This window comes from Bos indicus x Bos taurus, chromosome 29, assembly GCF_003369695.1.
Source record: "Bos indicus x Bos taurus breed Angus x Brahman F1 hybrid chromosome 29, Bos_hybrid_MaternalHap_v2.0, whole genome shotgun sequence".
In the NCBI taxonomy this organism is placed as follows: Eukaryota; Metazoa; Chordata; class Mammalia; order Artiodactyla; family Bovidae; genus Bos; species Bos indicus x Bos taurus.
In genome coordinates, this window is record NC_040104.1 from 39,645,302 (window position 1) to 39,657,795 (window position 12,494).

At 40.1% G+C, this 12,494-nt stretch overlaps 1 protein-coding gene across 15 annotated transcripts in view; it reads right to left on the bottom strand.

Annotated features, from left to right (window-relative positions):
* Positions 1-12,494, bottom strand: part of DLG2 (discs large MAGUK scaffold protein 2) — a 2,318,993-nt gene that overhangs the window by 714,603 nt on the left and 1,591,896 nt on the right. For all 15 annotated transcript variants that reach the window (XM_027532391.1, XM_027532387.1, XM_027532386.1 and 12 more), the window contains one exon: positions 10,385-10,509. In XM_027532391.1, the coding sequence (XP_027388192.1) occupies positions 10,385-10,509 (125 nt within the window). The remainder of the gene's footprint in view (positions 1-10,384; positions 10,510-12,494) is intronic.

Here is a 12,494-nt window from a genome sequence, read left to right on the forward strand (position 1 = left end):
CATGGCAACCCTCTCCAGGATTCTTGTCTAGAGAATCCCTATGGATGGAGGAGCCTGGTGGGCTACAGTCCATGAGGCTGCAAAGAGTCGGACATGACTGAGTGACTAAGCCCACACACACAATATTGACAGAGGAAATCAAAGGACAGAGGACTGTGCTCTCTTATTCCTTTTCCTTCTGTGGGCAGAGATGGAAGGATAAGAATGAGTCTAATCAGATGCAACTGTACTTTTCCCTGGATAATGAAATCACCCTTCTCATGAAGATGATCTCATTAAGGGCAACAGTTGGGCTTATGTGCCGCTTTTGCCTCAAAACAATAACAAAAGAGAAGTCCAGGTGGCTTTGAAAACACTGAGAGTCTCTGTCTTTGAATGGAAAATTTAGCATTAGGCATTATCACAATTATTTGGTGTGAGAATTACCCCTTTGATGGAAGTTGACATGTTGGACTTGGTAACTCAAGGGTTTTGTTTGCCATCATCCAAACTAATGCAAGTTCAATGTGAAGAGGTTCTCTGTGGATTTTGCAATCTCTTATGTTGTTTCACTTACTGGTCATCTATTATTTCCTTAAACAGTCTGAAAGTGAGTCTTGGGAGTAAGTTTCAGACTGTGATGCTTGAAAATCACTCCCTTTGCTCTGCTTAGAGCTTCTTACTGGCACGGAAAAAATTTTAAATTTAGGTTTGTGCTCTCCATTTCCAAGTTATGTGATGCTTTCATCTTTGATTATCACTAATGTTTCTTCTTTTTCTTTTTCCTTTATCTCTCCCTTTTCTTCCCCTTTGCCTCTCTTTTCCTCTTCATGTAATTATTTAAAAATTACTAGTGAGTTAATACAGAGAAGGCAATGGCACCCCACTCCAGTACTTTTGCCTAGAAAATCCCATGGACGGAGGAGCCTGGTAGACTGCAGTCTATGGGGTCACGAAGAGTCGGACATTGACTGAGTGACTTCACTTTCACTTTCATGCATTGGAGAGGGAAATGGCAACCCACTCCAGTGTTCTTGCCTGGAGAATCCCAGGGACGGCAGAGCCTGGTGGGCTGCTGTCTATGGGGTCACACAGAGTCGGACATGACTGAAGTGACTTAGCAGCAGCAGCAGCAGCAGTGAGTTAATGAGTATAAATTAATGAAAAAACAAAACAATGAATTGCCAAATGTCAACCAAAGGACAATGCAGTTAAGAACCAGGGGTTGTGTTCTCTTCGCTTTTATGAGGACAAAGCCAACCCTACCTGTAAACAGACACAGAAGGAACAAATGAAGCAATGAACTTTAAGGGAAAAATTTTTTTTTCTCCATCTTGTCTGGGAGTAGAAATGATTATGCTGGGGGCTAAGACATTACTTGGCCAACAAAGGTCCATCTAGTCAAGGTTATGGTTTTTCCAGTGGTCATGTATGGATGTGAGAGTTGGACTGTGAAGAAGGCTGAGCACTGAAGAATTGACGCTTTTGAACTGTGGTGTTGGAGAAGACTCTTGAGAGTCCCTTGGACTGCAAGGAGATCCAACCAGTCCATTCTGAAGGAGATCAGCCCTGAGATTTCTTTGGAAGGAATGATGCTAAAGCTGAAACTCCAGTACTTTGGCCACCTCATGTGAAGAGTTGACTCATTGGAAAAGGCTCTGATGCTGGGAGGGATTGGGGGCAGGAGGAGAAGGGGACGACAGAGGATGAGATGGCTGGATGGCATCACTGATTCGATGGACGTGAGTCTGAGTGAACTTCAGGAGTTGGTGATGGACAGGGAGGCCTGGCGTGCTGCTATTCATGGGGTCACAAAGAGTCAGACGTGAGTGAGTGACTGAACTGAACTGAACTGAAGAGGTTAAACTGTGTCACTTGTCAGGAAATTGACAAGCAGCTGTCTCTTCTGCCTGCTACTGCATGCTGCTTGTGCTGTGAGTGGCTTTCATAAATGCATTGCTGTGTAGAATGTCATTGCTGCATCATCAAGTAGAGACTGTCATGTGACAGCTCTTCCCCAGGATGTCAGATCAATATTGGCCCTCTGCAATCCTGGGACTTGAAGCCACACAGAGGGCATTTTTATGATTCAGATACCAAAGTTGAAACAAAAATTATCCTTCAAAACATGGAAATGTACCTATTTTGTTCTGGAAGAAAACCTAATGCTCTTACACTAAAGATAAGGAATGTTATTAAATTTAAATAACTACTTCTAGAAGAAAAAATATAAATGAATGTTACATTTTTTTAAAGTTCAATTTTTCTGTTAATCAAATAAATTCAAAGCAAAGCAAGGAAAGGTACCAGTGTTTGCCTTGGCCAATAGCCCCAAACCATGTATGTTCAAGCACATGAAATGCTAATGACATATTGTAAAATAGGCCCTCTCTAAGACTGTTGGTGGAACTAGAATCTTTCTGGAAGGAAATTTAGCAATACATGTCAAAATTCTTTGAAATGTGCATACCTTTTGATGCAGAAATTCTACTGCTAGAAATATATTCTAAAGAATTTATGAAAAACAGAGTCAGTAATGTCTTCCAAAAGATTGCCAGTTACTTGAAATGCTAAGAAACTGAAAATAACCTAAAACTCCTAACAATGTATATAGTAAACATATTATTAAACAGAAATTAAAATATATGTAAAGGTTTTTTTCTTTAAATGATTTAGGGAAAAGTTTATGAAATAAATTTATGCAAAGTTAAACAAATGCTAAATATCATATATAGTGTGATCTAAAGACAAATAGAATAGCAAAAATACCAGAAATAAGTTTACAAAAATATTAATACTTTTGTATCAACAAAGATGTTGATATTATTTAGTGTAAAAATGAAAGTGTTTTGTTTTGTGTAGCTTTTGTCTACTCTCTGCATTTTATACATATTCCACAAGGACAATTATCATATCCATAAAAACATGTACACAATACATTATATTTAAAAAGAGACTGCACAGGAAAAAGATCACTATCCAAAGAAATTCCTTTAAACCATTACATGATGTCTTGCTGGCCTTTTAACTTAGTCCTCATCTCACATTCTCCTTAGAGCTTCTGACTCTCTCCCTCTCTCCCACCTGAGGTTCAAATCTCCAGCCATCAGCTGTAACAAGGAATTGCAGCTCACCTCTGTCTCTGCTGTCCCTCTCCTTGAGGGACCGTTTCTTCCCTATTTCTGACCTCGATCCACTCCCTTGTTTCTGAATGCTTTTCACATTTTGCCTCCAGGTGTGTGAAGGGCCTGAGTCTGGCCAGGAAGCTTGATCAGTATTTCTGAAGATCAGAGTGTGGTAGTGCTGGCAGAGACAAGCCCGTCTACAGCACAAAATCAGGGTGCAGAATGCCATAGAGTCATACTAACTTTTTATTACTTCATGAGAGGTTATCACAACATATTCAGTTTAAAGCACCTTGCATTTATTATCTCAGAGTTTTAGTGGATTAGAAATCTGGACACAGTTTATGGACTCTTCTATTCTGGGTCCCATCAAGGTGTCAGCCAAACTGCACTCTTCCAGAAGTTGGGGTTCTCTTCCAAGCTCAAGGGGTTATTAGCAGAACTCAGCTGTTTGACTGACATGGACGTTTGCCTCATCCAGATCAACAGGAGAATCTCTGTACTTTCCTTTTCTTTCTTCTTTTTTTTAAATGAAGTATAGTTGATTTACAGTGTTGTAAATCTGTACTTTTAGGGTACTCCTTGGATTAGATCAGGCTTACAAGGGATGAAATGAAGAAGTGAAGTCACTCAGTCATGTCCGCCTCTTTGCCAGCCCATGAACTGTAGCCTGTTAGGCTCCTCTGTCCATGGGATTTTCCAGGCAAGAATACTGGATTGGGTTGCCATTTCCTTCTCCTTACAAGGGATACTCTCCCTTTTAATTAGTTCAAGGTCAACTGATTAGGCACCTTAATTACACCTATGAAATCTCTTCTGTCATAAAAAGAAACATTTTCATAGGAGTGACATAATACCATGTTCACATATCCTCCCGTACTCAGGGGACGGGGCCACTGAAGGTCATTTTAGAACTCTGTTCTCTGTAAGTGACCCTTCCTGGCTTTCACAGCCTTGTGACTTAAGTTCAGTTTTCTGTTAAATGACTGGTTCTGTGGATTGGGTGGTGTTGGGAGCCTTTGAATTTTACACAACTTCTTCACACTCTCTATTTTATTTAATCTTTACTGCAGCTTCCTGATACATATGCTCCTACCTCCAACTTACCAATGAGGGACCTGGAGCACAGAGAGCTTAAAAAGAGGTCCAAGGTCACTTAGCTGGAAAGTAGAATTTGAAACCCAGATCCGCTACACCAAATAGCATGTTCTTTATCTTACATCTCTCCTCTGAGGCAACCACTGAGACTTGAGTTCAGTTTGGAATCTGATCTAACTAAGGAGAAAGTCACCTCTCACCTCATCTGCATCTTAAACCTGCACACTCATTTTACACTGGGTGTGACTGAGGACGCACAGGAAGGCTTTTCATAATGAACTCAGAATTCCCAGAATAATGAGGATGTTAGTGCGTCATTCCTCCTTATAAAGTTACCACAGGTTTAGCAACTTGAAACATGACCTATTTATTAGCTCACCGCTTGTGTAAGTCAGAAGTCTGGCCTAGTGGGGTTGGAATCACTGCTCAGGTTCCTCCAAGGAACCTGAAATCCTGGTGTCAACCGAGCTACATTCTCATCTGGAGTTCAGGGTCTTCTTCCAACTCATGTGGTTGTGGTAAGACTCGGTTGCTGGCAGTTGTGGGATGGAGGTCCCTGCTTCCTTGCTGGCCATCAGCTGGGGCCTCTCTCTGCTCCTAGGGGCCATCCTCTTCCTTTTCCATGCGGCCTCCTCCATCTTCAAACCAGGAACAATGTTGAGTACTTCACTGATTCTGAATCTCTTTGACTTCCCATTCTGCTACCAGCCAGAGAAAGCTCTCCGCTGTTAAGGCTCAAGTGATTAGATCAGGCTAACCTGTATACTCTCCCTATCCTATGTCAACTACACCATACAATGTAACCCAATCACAGGAGTGACAACCCATCATAGTCACAGGTTGTATGGATTAGTGTGTGGAATCCTGAGGAGTGTCATCTTGAGAATGCTGCATAGCACTGTGTGTCTTTGAAATAACATTTCTCCCACCCTGCGGGATAACTTAGAACATAAATACATGGACTTCCCTGGTGGCTCAGACGGTAAAGCATCTGTCTACAATGTGAGAGACCTGGGTTTGATCCCTGGGTTGGGAAGATTCCCTGGAGAAGGAAATGGCAACCCACTCCAGTACTCTTGCCTTGAAAATCCCATGGACGGAGGAGCTTGGTGCAGGCTACTATCCATGGGGTCACAAAGAGTCAGGCACAACTGAGTGACTTCACTTTCACATGGACATTAGACCCAGGCTGCCTAGGTTCAAATTATGGCTCCAACATGTACTCTCAGTGCAACCTTCTTAAGGTACTTAACCGCTTATCTCAGTTCCTTGATTTTCTTACCTAAAAAGTGGGAGTAATAATATTACTCTCATCAAGTTATGCCCTTTAAATGAGCTAATGTGCCAGAAATTGTTGGCACATTGAGGTATTGTGTTGTCCTTGCTATTATGAATATTGACCTAATTATTATCCACTAGTATAGAGTCCAGATTACTACTCTCCTAGGAGCAGACCCATCACCTCACTTTTATAGGCTTCAGCTACTCTTTCAGTTTTAGTATTATTTAATTGTCAAAGTAAAATTTATAACGACAAGTATACATTAGAAAACTTTTATGAGTCTCTAACTCATAGGATAGACCAAACAATTTGTCAGGTTGAAAACAAAAAAAACAGAAGTATGTTTAGTTTGTGAGCTTAGTTTTTAAGTAAGGGAAACAGCAGATTCGATTGATTGTATCAGAAACTTGAGAAGAGAAACATAGGACCTCTTTAAGTACCATAGCTAAATGGGTTTTAATTCAATGTTATCATCAAGAGAAAAGGGGATGTGAAAAGATAGCAACAGGAAGTTTAGAGAAGGCCGTAGAGAATGAAAAGGAACTAAAAGAAAGGTGGAAAGGATGAGAGGAGAGGGAATGGAACACCACAGGGAAAAGAAGAAGGAATGGAAAAATGACAGAGGAAACACTACTGAGAGGAGAGGGCTGGTAAGGAAAAGGGGCAAACGCTGCTGAAATTGACTTGGTACAGCTAGGGACTTAGATTATCTTACTGAATCCTCAGAATAAGTATTATCATCATCACTTTATAGATGAGAAAACAGTACCTAAGAGAGTTAAATTTTTCCAAAACCAAATATGTTTATATACAGGTATTAGAGCCAACATCTTTCCAGAGTTCATTTCTGTGTGTTGTTACCTTGTTCAAAAAGATTAATGGTGAGACAGAAAGTACTCTTCACACATTGCTGGTCCAGCTTCAAAGAGTGTTCCTGCCACACTGAGAAAAGATTCTTAGATGGGCTTGAGTGTTACTGACACTAAACACTACCTTAGAATGTTATTTTCTTGAGTCAAGACAGTTGGAGTCTAGTTGAAACTGACCCCTGAATGATTGATGCTTCAGGATAAATCACTTGTTTGAGCCTTAGTTTCCCCATCTGTAAAATGTAGGCTTTGAACCAGATAAAAAGGTGAATTCTGAAATCTATCCTTCATGTCATAATGCCAGACTTTCAACTGTTATTCTTGAGCTCTCAGATGCCTCCAAACCATCCAAGTTCATGGCAGAAAGAAGTAAGGTGGGAAAGAGTCTCAGTGGTAGTAGCAAGGCTCTATCATGAAGAGCTGGAGGCCCACTCCAGAGCTGTCCTCACACAGGTACAAGGCTGTGATGTGGATTGGAGAAATGCTCCTGTTAGGATCACTGTTCAGAGTTTTTCAGGTCATTCACTGCACAACCTCACCGGGTAATATTCACAGTCACAGCCCTCTGCTCAGTGTTATGTGCCGGACTGAATGGGAGAGGGGTTTGGGGGAGAGTGGATTCATGAGTATGTATGGCTAAGTCTCTTCGCTGTTGACCTGAAACTATCACAACATTGTTAATCGGCTGTACCCCAATACAAAATGGTTTTTTTGGTGTTAAAAAATAAAAATAAAATAAAAACAAATAAATGAAACAAAAAAATGGAGCTTCTCCAGGGTCCAATATTTGCAAATACTATCCCCACTCCCTGATTCCAGGAAGCCAGGACTAAGACCCGTGGGTAGAGTTCATAATAAAAACAACTGTGGCTCATTAGAAAAATAGCAAACTTTGCAGTGTTCAGAATTTCCCATTAGCATGTGTAAAACTTTATATTTGGGAATTTTTAGGCCAAGGTCCCATGAGGTAGGGGATTCTACTAATGAATAAGAGTTTAGAGAGTATATAAGTGACATACAGATTTTGGAATGTATTCAAAGAAAGATGAGTGATCTTAAAAAATTTGATTAATTTCCTAAGTCCATATTATGATGGCCATAATAACTATAACTACGTCATATGGCTGTTTTAAGCATATAGAAGATTGTGTGTGGGTGTATCTACATCTCTGTTTACATCATCTATCCATCTATCCTTCAGTCTGTGTATTCATCCATCCATCCATCCACCCACACACCAACCTATCTATCCATCCTACCTTCGTGAGCATGATGCTCCACACATGGTAAGAGATCAATAAATGTTAGTGGCCACTATGATCATGTTCTTTACAACTACTGGATAATGCTTTCAACACAGCAGAACTGCCTTTTATCTCTGTAGGCGGACGCAGAGTGGCGGCACTCTCAGAGATGCCATTTTTCATTCTTATTTGTAGCATAATCACATAAAGTCCACTTTATCTGATGCCCAGGGCGGAAATTTGGTGGAGGTGAAAGCTTCCCTACTTCTAGGTAAAGAATGGTATGAAACAATGATGATGGTCCACTTTTCTGAAGTTTCCTCTAACAACTTTATTTCTGAACTTTTAAAATGGAGCTTCTCCTAATATCATATGACATCGCTTATATGTGGGATCTAAAATGAAATGAAACAAATTAACTTTATTACAAAACAGAGAAAGACTCACAGATTTAGAAAATGAACTTACGGCTGCTGGGGGGAAGACACAGTTAGGGACTTTGGGAAGGTCATATACACACTGCTGTACTTAAAATGGTAACCAGCAAAGACCCATTGTATAGCACACGGAAATCTGCTGAATGTTATGTGCCAGACTGGATGGGAGAGGGGTTTGGGGGAGAATGGACACATGTACACGTATGGCTAAGTCTCTTCGCTGTTCATCTGAAACTATCAAAACATTGTTAATTGGCTGTACCCCAATACAAAATGTTTCTTGGCGCTAAAAAAATAAATAAAATTAAAAAAATAAATGAAACAAAAAATGGAGCTTGTCCAGGGTCCAATATTAGCAAATACTATCCCCACCATGACTCTTAGAATTACACATCTATTTCTAATCTCTCACTCTGCAGCATGGATGTTGTCCCCTCACCCAGAAATCAGTTATGTCAATTCAGCCTGAAAGTTCTATCGTCAAAAAGCATGTGAATCCTGTGGGAGTGCCACTCATTTCCTTTCTTGCTGATAGGAGATGCAGGTGTACCTGAAAAAAGGTGTGATGTTCCTTGACAAACTGCAAAGGTGCAGCTATCAAAAATAATCACTGCATCAGAACAACTGGAGACCAAAAAAGTGTCCTTGGCTGCTTTATAAAAAACAGCAAACCGGCCTCTTTATGCTTCATAAAAAAGCACCCTGAGGAAGAGCAATGAAGCTTACATATCTGCCACTTAGGTCACCACTTCAGGGTGGTTCCATGTAACCCAAGGGCTTCCCAGGGGGTGCTTGTGGTAAAGAACTTGCCTGTCAATGCAGCAGACATAAGAAACTGGGGTTCGATCCCTGGGTTGGGAAGATCCCCTGGAGGAGGGCATGGCAACCCACTCCAGTATACTTGCCTGGAGAATCCCATGGACAGAGGAGCCTGGCAGGCTATGGTTCATAGGGTTGCAAAGAGTTGGACATGACTGAAGCAACTTAATACATACACACATATGCAAGCTAAAACTATTCCTAACTGTCGGTCTTGGTCTGCATTACCCTCTCTCCCTACTTATTGATTTACCCTTCTCTCCCTTCTCATTTTACTTATTCATTCATGCAAAAATTCATTCATTCATTCAGAAAGTATTTATGAACTCACATCTATATATAACTGCTTGACCTAAGGAGATTTACAATCTAGTAGCTTCCCCAATGGTTAAACAGTAAAGAATTGAATCCACCTGCAAAACAGGAGATGCGGGTACAATCCCTGGGTTGGGAAGATCCCCTGTAGTAGGAAATGGCAACCTGCTCCAGCATTCTTGCCCAAAAAACCCCATGGACAGAGGAGCCTAGTGGTCCTCGTCCATGTGGTGGCAAAGGGTTGGATATGACTCAGCACGCACATGCTAAAATAAGGCTGGGGCATGTTTTCCTCAGGGGAAGTCTCTCCTACTTGTTCACTCTATAATTCTTTTAGCCGGTGTTCTGACTTCTGATACAATTTTGTATTATTGACTAAGAGCCCCATGTGGGTGACTCTCATTTTGACAAATAACCTTCAGATTTTATTTTTTTAATTTTTGGACCACGTGGCATGTAGGATCTTAGTTTCCCAACCAGGAATTGAACCTGAGCCCCCTGCATTGGAAGCACAGAGTCTTCACCACAGGACTTCCAGGGAAGTTCCAACCTTTAGTTATTTAAAGAGAGGGACCCTGGCTCAAGCCATTACTATTGTATGCTGAGCAGGATCTGGCTCTATTTCCAACCTCAGCTGGTGTTCTTCATCTAAGACAAACTGGTTTCCTTTTTTTACTGGGACCCCATGCTCCTTCTCCATCCGTGTTCTCATTTAGGTTTGTGAGGTTAGAAAAACCTTATTTTTTTGACTCAGCCTGGAATCTTCTCATGGAGTACCTTTTTAGACTCTTTTCCATCCCAACTCCTACAGAAAACCCCAAATCCATCAATACATACAAGGTGCGTAATATGGCATTTCTTTGTTAATACTACTTACAGTATATCATTTTCTACACATTTTATTATTTGCTCATCAACTCATACTATTCTTCTTTGCTACCAGACTGAAGACCCCATGGAACAAAAGATAACATCCATATTCCTTCCTCCCACTGCCTGGCCCAATGCTGAATGTGGTAGCCATCAACAAACACAAATTAAATACTAGTTGAAATTCAACAGGAGATCTGGAAAGTCATTACAGAAAGCTTGCTTTGACAGTCTTTTCTTTCAAGTACAGAACTTTTGGAGAATTGTTATTCTCCAAAGGCACAGGTATGTCTTACTGATGTGGCAGATTTACTTTCCAAATAATTCTAACATTTCAGATCATTACCTGAGTCTGCCATCCTCTGCCGCAGCACCTCCCGGTATAATCTTCGTAATAAATATGCCAGGGTCATCTCCGATGTGGGGATTATCTGTCCCTCCAGCAATACTGAATCCCAGGCCAGAATTTCCCTGTAGAAACAATAAGTAGACATTAAATGATGTGGCTGTCATCTAAACCCAGTTCTCCTTGTACTCTGCGTTATCATCTTACGACTCAAATGGAAATCAGGTGATAACAGCCTTGTATGCAAAGCCATAAACTGCACCATCAGCAGACAAAGGAAGGTCAGGGAAAACACTCAGGCTTGTCCCTGCATTGCAAGAATTCAAGTGCTTTATGCTTCTGCTTATTCAAAGGGCCTTACATTTTTTGCTTCTAAGAAACGCAGCCTTTATTAGAAACTAAAATGGTCATGATGAAATAAAAGTTGACACTGTGCAATATGAGAAAATGCAAAAGATAATTATGGTCCATTATAAAAATTGTACACACATAAAAAAAAGAACGGACGGAAACAGGTTATGTGAAAAACATTTGATTTGACGGAGTAGTGAAATTTGGGTGTTTCCATTCTGCTATTTCTGGTACTGTTGCTCTAATATTGTTTATCCATCAAATAAGTGTATTTTCCTATTTGTTAATAGGAACTTTGACTTCAGGAGGCAACGGCCCCTTCTAGAGTCATAGCAAATGTGAGACACTTTGCAGTAAAGTAGCTCTTAATTTGCTATAGATACAGACAAGGAATACATTATTGTTGCAGCATGTAAATTTGAACACCTTATATTCTAATATAGCTTTCATACTTACTCCTGTAGACTACAGTAATTGATAACCAATGTACATATAGCCCTCTAAAATTTGCATGCAATACATAATTAAAAGTCTCCCTCAAATTCACAAGCCATTGCACTTATTTCTTATTTTCATATTCTCTTTTTTAATCTCCATCACCATGGCTCATTTTTGTTTCCATATTATGTTCCATTTTTTTCCTATTCACTTTATATTTTCAGTCATTTTTATACAATTAGAAAATCTTTATAATTATCCATTTAAGTGACTAAATAATATTTCACTAAGGTCATTTAACCAGTCCCTTGTCACTGAATATTTAATTTCTCTATATACTCTTACAACAAATACAGCTTACTAAATTTACAATCGTTTGATTAAGTCCTGGTTGTGGGTAAAAAGAGATGAGGAATAAGAAATTAGTTGTTAATCCAGAAAAATTAATTAGGGCACTCAATTAGAGAAGTTGGGTGTTAAGATCAGATCAAGTATAATTGACAGTTATACTACCACTGCAAATGACAAGGTAAATCTTACCAATTTTTATTGACTGAACTAATAAAACTCTGAATTTTCAGAGGGTTGTTCTCACAATTATACACTAAAAGGCTGAAGTTAATAATTCAACCATGGCCACTAAGATCTCATGTCTTTGTACTACTGACTTCTAATTCTGTTTCTTTGAAAAACTCCAATGTTCCTTGGGTATTATCTGACTACTTAAGAGCAGTCAATAATGAATGTATTTGTTATTGTTGTTCAGACTCTAAGTCATGACTATTTGTGACCCCATGGATTGCAACATGCCAGGCTTCCCTATTCTTCACTATCTCCCAGAGTTTGCTCAACGTCATGTCCATTGAACCAGTGATGCTCTCTAGTCATCTCATTCTCCATCGCCCTGATCTCCTCCTGCCCTCAATCTTTTCAGTATCAGAAGTGAAAGTATTAACTGCTCAGTTGTGTCCAACTCTTTGCGACCCCATGAACACCAGGATCCTCTGTCCATAGAATTCTCCAGGCAAGAATACTAGAGTAGGTTGCCATTCCCTTCTCCAGGGGATCTTCCTGACCCAGGGATTGAAACCAGGTCTCCTATATTGCAGGCAGATACTTCAACATCTGAGCCACCAGGGTTTTTACCAGTGAGTTGGTTCTTCACATTAGGTGTCCAAAGTATTGGAACTTCAGCTTCAGCATCAGTCCTTCCAATGAATATCTAGGCTTGATTTCCTTTAGGATCGACTGGTTTGATCTCCTTGCTGTCCAAAGAAATCTCAAGAGCCTTCTCCAGTACCACAATTTGAAAGAAACAATT